We start from the raw sequence: 12,908 nt of genomic DNA, 5'->3' as shown, positions 1-12,908 counted from the left end.
AGCACCTGTTTGGGCATCCATTCACTGGCCCGTTCAAGCAATTCTTTGCATCTCAGGAGAGGACAAGTCTGATCTTCTGTCCAGGCCAGGCAGACCTTTTTTCCATCCTTTTGATGGAGAGGTGAATAACACTTCCTCCCAGAGCTGTGCTGCACACTCCATTCCTCAGCCAGGGATACAGTCTCATTAATGCACTGCAGGTCACGTATTTGCTCAATGAACACCCAGATACCAGTGGTTCCCCAGGTCACATGCGTCATGATGCTTGCACTCATTTGGTTTCGTATTTCCATGCTTTTCTTAATGCTGCTTTACTCAGCCTGGGTTGAGAGACATTGGGCTCAGGCAAAGCCAACCAGCAATTTGTGCTTGCTCAATTACTACTATTCATTCATGCATTCATTTATAACTTTTCTAGACTGTCCCTTACCGAAGTCTCAGAACAGTTTAACAATAAGGTCAAGGTAAAGGTTTCCCGGTGACATTAAATTCCAGTCATGTCTGACTCTTGGGGGCAGTGCTCATCTCCATTTCCTAGCTGAGGGAGCCAGCGTTTGTGCACGGACAGTCTCCATGATCATGTGGCCGGCATGACTAAACCCTGAGGTGCACGGAACACTGTTACCTTCCCACCAAAGTGGTACCTTTTTTTAATCTACTTGCATTCGCATGCTTTTGAACTGCAAGGTTGGCAGTAACATAACCTTGAAAATTGTTTGGTGAGTGATAGTGACCGATGCAGTTCTTTTCACACAGGTCTTATGTGACCTGGGTTAGGTATCCCAGCAAGCTCCCGAGCCGCCGTATTCTGTGCTGGCTGCAGCATCTGAACCAGGTGCAAGAGTGACCTCCCAAAGAACGCAGTGCAGTACCCTAATTCTAAGGAAACAGTGCATGGATCACCATGGCTAGTTTATCTCTATCCAGGAAAAGGTGTAACTGGCATACCAAAGGAAGTTGGTAGCAGGTGCTCCAGGCCACTGAGGTCACCTGGACCTCCAGTGACAAAGATGGATCCAGGAGCATCCCAAAACCATGCATGGGAATGGAAGCCCATCCAGGTCACACAAACAGCCTCCGTTCCTGGATGTGAAATTTCCCTACCCATAGCTCCTCTGTCCTACTGGGATTCAGCTTCAGTGAATTAGCCTTCATCCAGGTCCTAACTGCATCCAGACACCATCTCAGAGCATGCACAGGCTGTCCCAATTTGGCTGTCACAGAGAAACAGAACTGAGTGTCACTGGCATACTGGCGATATCTTGTGTCACAACTCCTGCTGAGATTGCAAATCTCCCAGTCTCGTCATGTAGATATTGAAAAGCATTAGAAACAAGATAGTGCCCTGTAGCACCACATAACTCAGCTTCCATGGGGTTGAAGCACAATCACCCAGTGCTGTTCTTCAGAGCTGAGTGTGCAAGTACACATTGAAAAACTAAACCACAGTGCCTTCAACTTCCAACTCATGGAGGCAACCAAGAAGTATATCCAAAACTGCTGAGATATCAAGAGGAAACAACAGGGTCAAAGCCTCCTATCCATATCCCAAATCAGGGCAACCCAGGCTGATTTGGATCTAATTGCAGACTGAAACAGTTCCATTCCATTCAAGAGCGTCTGCAGCTAAGAAGCCACCATTCTCTTGAATACCTTATTCAGGAACACAACATCTGTGACCAAACAATAGCTGGCAAAGACCTCTGGATCCTGGCAGGTTTTTTTCAAGAGTAGCCACACCACTGTGCCTTCAAGGTCATAGGGACCACACCATACATTCATCACTTCTTAGAACCACCTGATCTGTCCCCCATGGAGATTGAATACACCATGAAAGGAAAAGGTAAAGAAAGCATGTGTGGACGCACACTCTAAAACCCAGAATCGAACCTACAAAACAGGACAGTGCACTGAAGATCTCATCAGACGCTTCATCAGAAGTAGTGTTCAAGTCAGGACATTAGAAATGAAACATTTCATCATTTTACTTTCCTTTAGGACACACTGAGATTTGTGATAATGCAAGTTAGTAGGGGAATTAGGATAGATTATTCAGTTCTAGATTGCCCAATAAATTCCCTGGCAGCCCTCTACTTCAAGGGTTTCCATCCCAAATACTTTGGTCATAAGGAAGACATTTAGAAACATTTCTCATTTATAATTTAGGCTCATGTGCCAGACAAGGGTACCTTAACTAGCTAGCAAAAGAATCTCAGAGGATACGTTCGAAAATTAAGTCATCCCCATCATGCCCTGTATTAATACATTCTTATAACTTGGGATAAAGTGTTTCCAACACTTGGTTACAGTCGACTTAATAACTGAAAGAGAATGTGATCTCTTTTTAGTGAACAAAGGGAATATTTGTCCCTAGGGAACTTGTGGAAGTGTAACATGACTGGAAACAGAATGTGTATGACAGATGATGGAGCCCATGTACAATTAAAGTATCATTCTTACTCAATATTTCTTGGAATTACAGAGGACATAAATTTAACCCTAATCTTAACCTGAAAGAAGGGCATGGAGGTTACATTCAGGGTTACTTTTCCTGCCTAGAAGACTTATTCAGCTATTCATGGCTTTCCACATGTTAAAAGTAGACATGCCTCGCGTTCAAGAAACATATGACTCTTAATGGTTAAGGCCACACTTTAAAGCCATTAAAGGTAGTTACTAGTAGAATGGAAACTGTTTGTAGAAGAAAAGCATTCCAAACCCTGCTAAAACACCAAGTCTCCAAGTTTGTCCCTCCAGTTATTGAAAGTAGCAGGAGCTTTGGGAAGAGCTGGAATGGACCATTAACATCTGCCTGAATCACAGAACTGTAGATCTGGCTGTACCATACTTTTCCAGTGGGCTGAAAGGCCGATGGGGTACCAGTGTAAATACAATGCAGTGTTTTAGCCTCAAAGCCGTGGTCAGTTCCTTTGGTGACAGGTAAGAACAGGCTGAAGACTTTGCAATTAACTTTAGTTGAATAGTTTTACTACAATGGAGCTCCATGGATAGTCCTATAAAGCTCGGAATAAAAGCTCCAATAGTACTGTTGCTCATGCAGCCTCTCCCAGAATAAAATCATGAATATGTTTACCACTGATTTTAAACAGTGCTTTTCCAATAGGTGAAACCTCTAGAAAATGTGATGAAATTGGATGGAGAAATCACGGAAGGTTCATAAACCAAGTGCATCAGGAGCAAAATATCTTTATGAGTAAACCACTCTTTGATCTTACTTGTAAGATAAATCCGAACAAAAGGCTTCTGAATGCTGGGCTGGAATATGTCCCTGAATAAAAGATATAAACATGAGTTTTATATATCCGTTTGGATTTTATGATCCTCAATTGACTCAGGAGAGTTCTATGAATAAAGTTGTTGTTCTTATCTTGGAATGAGTCCAGGGAATATTCCCCTTTCTGTAGCAAGGTGATTACTCAGAGCTCAACACAGGGATTAAGAGCACTTCCTTTGAACCTCCCCACCTATTTCCAATATTCCTTGTCAGCTTCCACTGTTCTGGCAACCGTGACCCTACCTGGATGGAGGTACTCTTGTTTCAGTTATCCAGGCTTTGCTCACCTATCCTTGGGATTACTGAACTGCATGGGAAATAGGACTGAAAAAGAGCTGGATGTTTTAGTCCAGAAAACGGTACACACTATGTCAGCCCTTGATCATCTCCACAGGTGGTCGACCAGTCAGTTGCTGATCCCATGTCAAGTTCTGGGCATGACCTCAGAGCCTTAAATGAGGTTACCCAAAGCATCATCACCTTTTGTGAGCTGATCCCCAGCCCATACATACCTACCCAGACTGAGGATCACCTAGACAAAATCTTTCTGGGTGCTTTATGTTTTCTTGCTTCTAAACTTCCCAAAGAAGTCTGATATTGGGCAGTGTATAAATGCTGTACAGATGTTGAAGTCTCCAGTATTTCTTTTTGTCTATAGCAATACTTCTCCACAAAAAGCAGGAAGGGACAATCTGATATTGGCTGCATTACCATTCTGCCACTAGAGCTGCAGACAATGCTGCAAAAGTACCAAGATTTGTATGCATTGATGAATCAAAGGGATTCAAACCACTTCTGTACAGACACTTCATTTCGGCTCTTTGTTGCAGAGGAAAAATGTATCTTTTCCATGGGGCTTTTCCCAGGAGTTTGGTTTTCTCAGCCTTTCTATTGATTCTGTTATAGATGGTGCTGTGGTATAACTACAGAGAAATGGATTTTCATCTTCCACAAAGGCTTTCTTTCGGTTTGTTGCAGCTTAAATTTTAATACCAGGTTTTTCTTGCTCTAAAAGAACTCATTAATGCAGCAAGAAAGTCTGAGAAAGGCCTCAAAGGACAATAAAGTCATGAAAAGGCCCGGCAAACTTCCTTGAGTGAGGGAATGCTAGGAGCGGAGATGCTTTTTTAAAATGCCTAAACGTGCATAGAATTGCACCCGAGTGGTGCAAATGGATCCAGCAATTCTACACTGAAATCTATTATGTCCATTCCATCAAGTTTTGTGAACCAGAATATTTTGACACATTGGATGATCTATTCACCCCCACCCATGCTTCCAAAGCAGAAAGTGAGACTGTCCCCTTAGCTTCCTTTTTCATCGATGACATTAATTAGCCCATCCAGCTGGTGAGCATCATCTGCATAAACTCTGTCCCGGCAAAATGAAATTGACAGAATATTTCATGATGAGCATCAGTGATTTCACAAGCAATCGAGAGGATATTCAGCTGCACATGATAAAGAAGCAGGGATATGTCTCCAGTTTACTTAAGTGGAAGCTTACTAAAGAGAGCCAAAGGCCCCAGATCATCTAAGTGATGTTTGCCTGCTCCACAATGGGTGCCCATTGTGAGCAGTATTTTTTAAAAAATCCACCAGCTTTTGGGCAGCAGCCAAGATACACTTTCCTTGTCCCTGTTGCTCTATGATGCCACATCCCTTCCTGTTTCCTGAAGCATCTTCTTCTGTTTGGCATTGCTCTGCTACAAATCACATTGCTAAAAGTAGAATGGATGATAAAGGAATGGTTTAGCTCTTGATTTCTGTATGTGGTACAAAACTCTGAAGTAGGGTTGGCCCAGGACATTTTGTTGCCACAGAAAAGGAAAAGGTGGTGTTTCCCATTTGGACCAGGAGCTGATTCTCACCTTAACACTGCCATTAAGTAGTGGGCTTTGGGGGTGCTAGGCTGGCCTCATAGAGGACACAGCTCAGTTCGCCAAGAGTTTACACCGTTCCCGAACACCTGGCACTCTGACACCTGAGACAGCCACCACACACTGTCCGATGGAAAGATCAACCCTGCAGCTAGAAGCTGAAATGGAGAGTGCTAGGAAATGAGCTCACAGTCAGTGGAGATAAGGTGGCAGGTAGCCCATCCCTCCCACTGCACCCCAGTCATCCAACTGATTTACTCATGAATGATGTTAGGGCAGCTTTAGTAATTTCTGCTCAGAAATCTCTCCCACACAGTGGCATCTGGGCACCCTTATTTTCTATTATGAGAACAAGGGAACGTTGTCATGTTCAAGTGACTTTTCTGATCTAGTGGTTTACCACACCTATTTTTTAAAAAGCATCTTCAAAGTAGGTTTCCCAACAACCAAGACATTAATTTTACATTTGAATTACATTCCTGTTCTTCCAGAAGTGAGCACAATATTTGGATGCACAACTGGGCTTTTCCACTGAACTAGTTTCCATGCATGACATCAAATCTGACTGGGTTCAGACCGCATAGTAACATGCACTCAAGAATTTGGGTTTCCATTAAACTGTAGATTGTGGTTGAAATGTGAGTTATGATGCTTTCTGAAGCTAGCTGAGAAAATAACCCACGGTTCACAAGGTAACAAACCACAGGTTCTCTTCACTGGCTGTTTGTGGTTTATGGGTTTGGATGACATGATCACTGATGTTTCAGCAACAATCCACACTCGGCCTTTGCATGGGGTTTATCATCTGTGAACCCAATCACTGTGTATGCATGGGTCAGAACAACTGTGGGAAACTGCTGGGCTTATTTAGCTAAGGGAAAAGAAAATCTTGAGTATGGAAATTATGATGCCAAAAATGGACTGCAGGGTCATGTTGCTTCTTACCTCTGCTTTGGGATCACACTACTTCATCATAATTGTTGAGAGATTTTTTTAGAGCTTCCTTCTGAAATCTTGCTGATGCATTGTAAGGCAATGATATTTAGAAGCAACTTCCTGAATTCCATATACTTACATCCTTTCTCCCTAAAAGTCTAAACCCAACAACCACCACAATGAGAACGTTCAAACTAGAATGTAAATTGAGATTTCTGGGTAGGGGTAGGGGTGGGATCCTCTGCTTTAGCAATCACAGCTCTCAGGTGAGGAGGGAAGAGGCCTTACAAATCCAGTGCACGGGGTGCCAGAGGTGGACTTTTTATTTATTTTTTGCTTTAAGTACAATACACACTGTACTTACATGTATATTGCAGGCATATTTGATACATAATTCATGCATGCTATAAAAATATCACAACCTGCCATGAGCAAACAAGATAGAAGGGATCTGCCTTCCAAATGCAGGTATACGCTTGAAGAAGGAACACAGATAAATGTTCTCCTGTCGCTCTCCTGCGGTCACTTCCTGCATACCTGGGAGAAGCTACTGTCTTTTCTCTTGGCCAGGTCAGTTCAATGCAGACAGGTGCAACCGAACCCTTTTACAATATAAGGCTACCATCCCTTCAACGGAAAAGCAAACACATCCCAGCAATCTGTGCCAACAATTTTACAAAGGGTTGTTTTCAGTTGAAATATGCCTCTTTTTATTGTCTCTGATAGCCAGCCAGGTCGGTTAAGATCACTTCCAGCAGCAGCAAGTTCTGCTGCAAACATATAAAAGAGGCCGTCAGACTCCTAACAAGCCTCCTGGGCTGGGCTACAGTCACAAGCACTTTTCTTAACATCACTCTTGCTTCAGCCAAAATACCTTCATCAGCTACCCCTATCAGGTAATCAAAATATCCACAATGGTTTGGGGCCAGAAAGGACTCTTTTCTTGGCACAAAAAATCAAGTTTTGAAAATGTAGCAAGTCTCTTCATTTCTAAACTTTCCCAGATTATGGAGAACAAGACCATTGTTGTTAAAGATTTCTCCTGGAACCCTACCTTAAGAATCCCAGTGCTGAAAGAACCCAAGTGACTGTGAGTGAGCCAGGCCCTCATCCACACAATGCGTGCCTACTATCCTTCTCACCAGATACCATGGACCTTTGCACAGAAGGACATGCTCTACCCTTGAGCTACAACTCATCCCCAGGGGGAAAGGAATTGAAAGGGAAGATTGGTGCACTTCTCCAAATTGCTATGCACCCCAGGTGAGGCAGAGAGGAATCCAGGAACACACCCAGGGGAGGAAATTCCCAACCCCCAACAGGCTGTAATGGAGACAAGAGAAAGTGTGCACTGCTCACTGGTTGCATCTGCAGAGCTCAGCAACTCATTGTGGATGAGATACCATGGTGGGTTGTGTCATGTGAATATGGATTATGTCCCATAGGGTTGCTTGTTTATGGGCAAGTTACCCTGTCTGGCCATGGCTTGTGCTACAGGTTGTTGGACACGTGATTGTTATGTCATCCAAATCCAGGCATCCAATGCTATTGTGGGGACTGAGAATTGGACAATCTTTTGATGGCTGTTAAAGGAACCCAAAGTAAAAAAAAAAAAAAAGCTCTTTGAAGCTTCCTTGTGTCAATGCTGAGAATGCCTGCTGCCACTTTGACAGCAAATAGCACCTGCCTCCACAAGCCTGTGACTTGCATTCTCAGCATAGGGGGGCCAAGACCAAAACTAACGTTAAGTCAGTCACTCAAAACTGATGCCAATGTTCTGTGCTGCTTAGTACAACAATGTCTGGATTCTGTAGTGCCAGCCACTACCATCAATCTCATATCTGTGTAAGTTTTCCAAAAATGTTAGGTTTTGATGATGTAACAGGAACTAGTCCATGGTGACAGGTGTAAACCAGCCTTCTGAACAGGAAGTGATGCCACACAGTCCCAGGCTCCTATTTAGCTGGATGTGGCTGCTGGGAAATGGCCTTAAGAAATGCAATTCTTCTCCATGCAACCACTTAGGATGCCATTTTACCTGAAAATCCTCCAGAGCATGTATTAGTATTTTCATGTATTAGTTTCATTTATTTATTTAAAATATTTATATGTCAAGTAGGCAGCTCACATTTGTAAACTACTCAAAGCAAATAAGTGATCCTTTAATGTTGAGACAAGATGTGTTTAATGTAATACTTCAATTCTACATTTCACACTTTTGAAATGAGGAATTTTATGCACCTCCCCAAAATCAGAGTGGAGTTGCCATAACCAAACTGAAAAGTAGTACCAGACAAGGAAGTGCCTTATCCTGCTTGGAACTAAGACCATACAAGGCTTTACTCATGAAAACAAGGATATATAACTATTATGTTTATTTTAAACATCCAAGAATGTAAGTTCTCTGGGCAGATTAGTTATCTATACCACTCAACAGCTTTCACTTATTCAGTGCTCTGGGTACTGTATGAATTGGACAAAATCAGAACTGCAACCAGGCGAGGCTAATTCCTCAGAAACTTTTTAAAATCAAGTAATTTTTGAAAGTTATAATGTATTTAGGGCTTTAGATATTCTGCAATATCTGAGGAGGGTGAATTTAGACCTTCTTTGCAGTAAATGAAACTGAATTTGGACAGGTAGATCTTTTTGATGTTAAGCTTGTGGGGAAGTTATTCTTAAAAGAAAAATGCAACCCTAGCTCACTCACACTGAGAAATATCTGTAATATACTCCAGCATGTTTGGCCAAATAACTAGGATACAGCTTCTTCCCAGTTTTCAGTTATAAAAGAGTGAATTCAATTTCCCAGACTTGCCAACATACCACAAAAGCAGATTGTTGTGTGCAAAGCTCTGAAAAAAAGCTTTTTCTTCAGGCCCTTCCATTTTCCAAAAGTACTGAGCTGAACATGCATTTGGGGACTACCTTTAATTTCAGCTGCTCGGGAGGTCTGCCATGCCCCTAGTGAAGATCCTGGATCAGAATTTTTTGTTCATGTAAAACTGTACTTTGCAGCAATCCAGACAGTTAAGTTGCTCACATAGGCTATTACTATGGCAAATGTGGCCAAAGTGTAATATGAATCTTTGTAGCAGTGTGATGAGCTGATCAGGCCAGATGAATTTCCCTGAATACTGCAGACCCAACATTTCCCTGAATACTGCAGACCCAACATGGCAGACCCAATATCAGCCAAATGGCAATACCTGCAACTGAAACATACTCCTGCTCTGGATTTGAGAAGACATCAGAACTTGAAATTAAGTGAATTCATGTAAGATAGCTAAGTTTTATAAGCCTCCTTTCCTTTTGCATACAGGACAGCAAAACTATGAGATGAGATACACAGGTGATTTGAGCAGACTGGAATAATGTCAGAAAGTTCATTAAAATATCTATGGATTTATGCTTTGGAAACTGTTTGATTAGCACCTTCCATTTTTGAGACTGAAATAGAGTGCTAAGACACTAGTATACCTGGAAAAACCTTTTTCTGGGCTGGAAAATAGAACTCTCCTTCATATGATGCAGGATGGCCCTAGGGCAGCTTTTCATTTGAAATTCATGTTCACCATAATCTTGTTCTGGAACTGAGCTTTCATTTTTGATACTCAATTATAGTTGAATTATAGACTCCTAATATGGGGGTCTATCAGATAAACAGTTTAGTGACCAATAAATTTATACTGCAGTATTAGAAGGGGCATCCCCCCAGTATAGTAAGGAACCAAGTCCTTGACAATATTGTGTGAACATGCCTTCTGTTACTTATTTCTTCACATGGGCCATTTAACGATTTGGACGGGAATTTTTGCTGTAACTTGAATCCAATTACTTTTATGCCTAATCCAATTTCTCCACCCCAAATATAAGACAATCCCAAAGTGTATTGTTCTTCATCATCATCAATAAGCATCTCAGTCCAAACTTCTTTCCCTTCCCATTCTTTTGGCTTCTGGGCCAAGTGTTGCTATTGCAGCTTGTTTAGTACTACAATGTTAAAAACTAAAATGGTAAATAAAAATTATGTTTTCAAAAATGTACTACCCTTTTACAGTTCAAGAAATCTTCTTGTCAACTCTAACAATGCAATGTATAAGCACCACCAAGTTCAATGGGAGTTTGTCCCTAATTTGTGCTGGCTTGCATAATAAAGTACCCTAACAGCTTACAAATATCATTCCACATAAAGTTATGATACAACAAACAGCACAATGTTTCACAGAAATATCATATAGGAATGGAAAGTATGTGAGACAGAGAGAATGTGTGTTTTTCAAAAAGTTCTCCACTTAGAGAACTATGGATGAGTAAATGAGTAAGGGACCATTTGTAGAAGTGAGAAAAATAATTTCAGGTTCTCTCTACACTGGAATAATTATGAGCTAAATAACAAGGGGGTACTATGTCTAAGAAAGATCAGTATTTGTCTGACACAGAGTTGCTTAATTTCTCTTTAAAATGTTGGTAGTAAAGAAACAGAAGGGAGGACTGAAGGAACAACTGAACGCTCTAGAACACTGGAGTATTTAATGCATAATTACTCTTGGCCCAATCAGTGGTGTAGTCACAAGTTCACAGAAATTAATTCTAGCTTGTACAGGCCACCCCAATGCTTGGCTCCAGGATACAGTTACCACCAGGATCCCTCTGCAATTCTATAGGGCATTTTAAAGACAACGATACCAAAGAAAATAAATAAGGAGGGAAAGCTGGGAAGAGGAAGCTCAACCATTTTGGCACACGTGTCTAGCGGTTTGAGATTGTTGTGCATGTCTATGTACCTTTAAATATTTTAAGTTGTCCAATAAAATAGTAGCGTGTTGTTTAAGAGATATCTGCAGCTTATGATTATGGTCCCATATGAAGATGGGAGCCAGTGTGGTACATGAGTAGTGTGTTAAACTGGTATTTGGAGGTCTGCCCCAGTGGATGACTTTGGGCTAGTCACAGATTCTCAGCCTAACCAACCTCATAGGGCTGTTGTGAGGATAAAATGGAGAGATGGGGAATCTTATAGATAGCCTTGAGTTTCATGCAAAAGGAATAAAGGCAGGGAATAGTAATAATACTAATGCTAATACTAGTAATAATGACCATGAAGACAAAAGATTTTTAAAAAATTATATTTAAAATATCTTTGTATAAACAATAGCAATACTACAGAGTAGTATCTTAATACAAATCAGCTCAATATTATTAACTGTTAAACTTTTATTATAAATTAAATTTTCTTTACAAAAAATTGCACATAATAAATTGACCACTCTTTAGGTTCTGATGCACTGGCATTTGCAATAGTAATTTTAATCTTCAAGTTTAAGTCTCCGCCACAAGTCCAGAATGCAGAAAGGGCACTAAACCACCCTCAGAGCCTTCAAGTGCAAAGAGCATACTTGTGGCCATGGCAGTTACTTTCCTTAAAAGCGGCTGCTTTTGTTTTAAATCCTGCAGTGAAAACCAACCTCCCAAATGAAACAAAAAGGGATTCGGAAGGGGGGAAAAGAAAACAAAGTGGACTGCTTCTTTTTAAATGTAAACACAGCCAATATAGTTAACCGCAAAACACAGATCTCTTAGGCATCAGTGCGAGCGTCAAGTGAAATCAGGAACAGCACAGAAGAAAGAAAAGGAAAAATTGAAAATTAAAAATTAACACATTCTAAGTCTGTCATTGGGATGAACTATACTTACGTACATGATGTTATGAGAGCCTGGCAGGGCCCAGAAGCAAGCCATACAGGGCATTCATTTATCCAAGGAGGCGACCATGTTAATTGTTTCCAGGTTCAAGGAAAGCAGACCAGAGAGACTTGATATGCTCAGCACTGCTCATCTGCTTTACACAGGCCTAAAGCCAGAGATCAGCCTGGAGAATCATTCAAATGATTTTGGCATTTAATAGGACTTAGCACTGACTGCACCCAGTGTTCAGCGATTCGTGCTTTCTGTTCTGTAAGTGTTTAAATTTAAAAGCTCATCTAGGCTGACTCCAACCTCTTGGCACTTGGAAACTAGTTTTCTCAGGTTATCAGTTTTACCTCCTCCTGATGCTTCAAACAGGAGCTGCTGTAAGAGATGGGGAAGCAGACATAAGATTTAGCCAGAGCTTGAATATCACCACATCGATGGACATGGCATATGCAGAAAATTGAAATGAAACCTTAAACTAAAACATAAGGAGAAAACATTACATCTTTCCACAGGGATGCACAAAGGGGTAACTTCTGAAAGGCTCTCTGATATAAGTGATGGACCTGTAAAGGAGAGATAAGAACCAATTCAATGTTATCCCAACATGAGCCAAGTTTTGTAGCATAATCACCTTTTTCTGTCTTATGACTGTAATACAGGTCAGGAGTAGGCAGTTTGTCATGTAGTGAATTAGTGGTGATGAATAAATTTAAGAAACTTTTGATCTTTAGTAAGTGCATAGCTTATAAAACTGAAGAACTAAAACAAATGTCTGCTGATAGCATTTTAAATGTGAAGAAGTTAAAGATTCCTAATGTATCCCTAGTTCAGACTGATTAAATTGGTTTATTACATCAACGCCTGTTTTAAAAGATCACACCAGTCACCTAGGAACTGTCAGTGTAGGAAAAGCCATTTTCGATGAGGAACTTAAGTTACTTTGGTTGCTTTGATAAAAACTCTTCATTGTGCATTAATGCTGTAATTCAATACCTGCTTATCTGTAGGTAAGTCTTACCAAAATCAAGGGGACTTACTTCCAGATAAACATATACAGGAATGCAATGTAAGTGAGGTAAAAAAAGAAATTAATAAGCAAGC

At 41.0% G+C, this 12,908-nt stretch overlaps 1 protein-coding gene across 4 annotated transcripts in view; it reads right to left on the bottom strand.

Moving 5' to 3' along the window:
• Positions 1 to 11,223: 11,223 nt before the first annotated feature.
• The window catches only part of ZFC3H1 (zinc finger C3H1-type containing), a 47,450-nt gene continuing 45,765 nt past the window's right edge, over positions 11,224 to 12,908 (bottom strand). For 3 of the 4 annotated variants that reach the window (XM_044449801.1, XM_044449804.1, XM_044449802.1), the window contains 2 exons: positions 12,308 to 12,370; positions 11,224 to 12,182 (listed from right to left, as the gene is read on the bottom strand). In XM_044449801.1, coding sequence (XP_044305736.1) covers positions 12,045 to 12,182; positions 12,308 to 12,370 — 201 coding nt within the window. In that variant the 3' untranslated portion in view covers positions 11,224 to 12,044. The remainder of the gene's footprint in view (positions 12,183 to 12,307; positions 12,371 to 12,908) is intronic. The other variant, XM_044449803.1, reaches the window with a different exon arrangement.

This window comes from Varanus komodoensis, unplaced genomic scaffold (genome assembly GCF_004798865.1).
Source record: "Varanus komodoensis strain SLA01 unplaced genomic scaffold, ASM479886v1 scaffold61, whole genome shotgun sequence".
Taxonomy (NCBI): Eukaryota; Metazoa; Chordata; class Lepidosauria; order Squamata; family Varanidae; genus Varanus; species Varanus komodoensis.
This window is presented reverse-complemented; position numbering and strand designations above follow the sequence as displayed.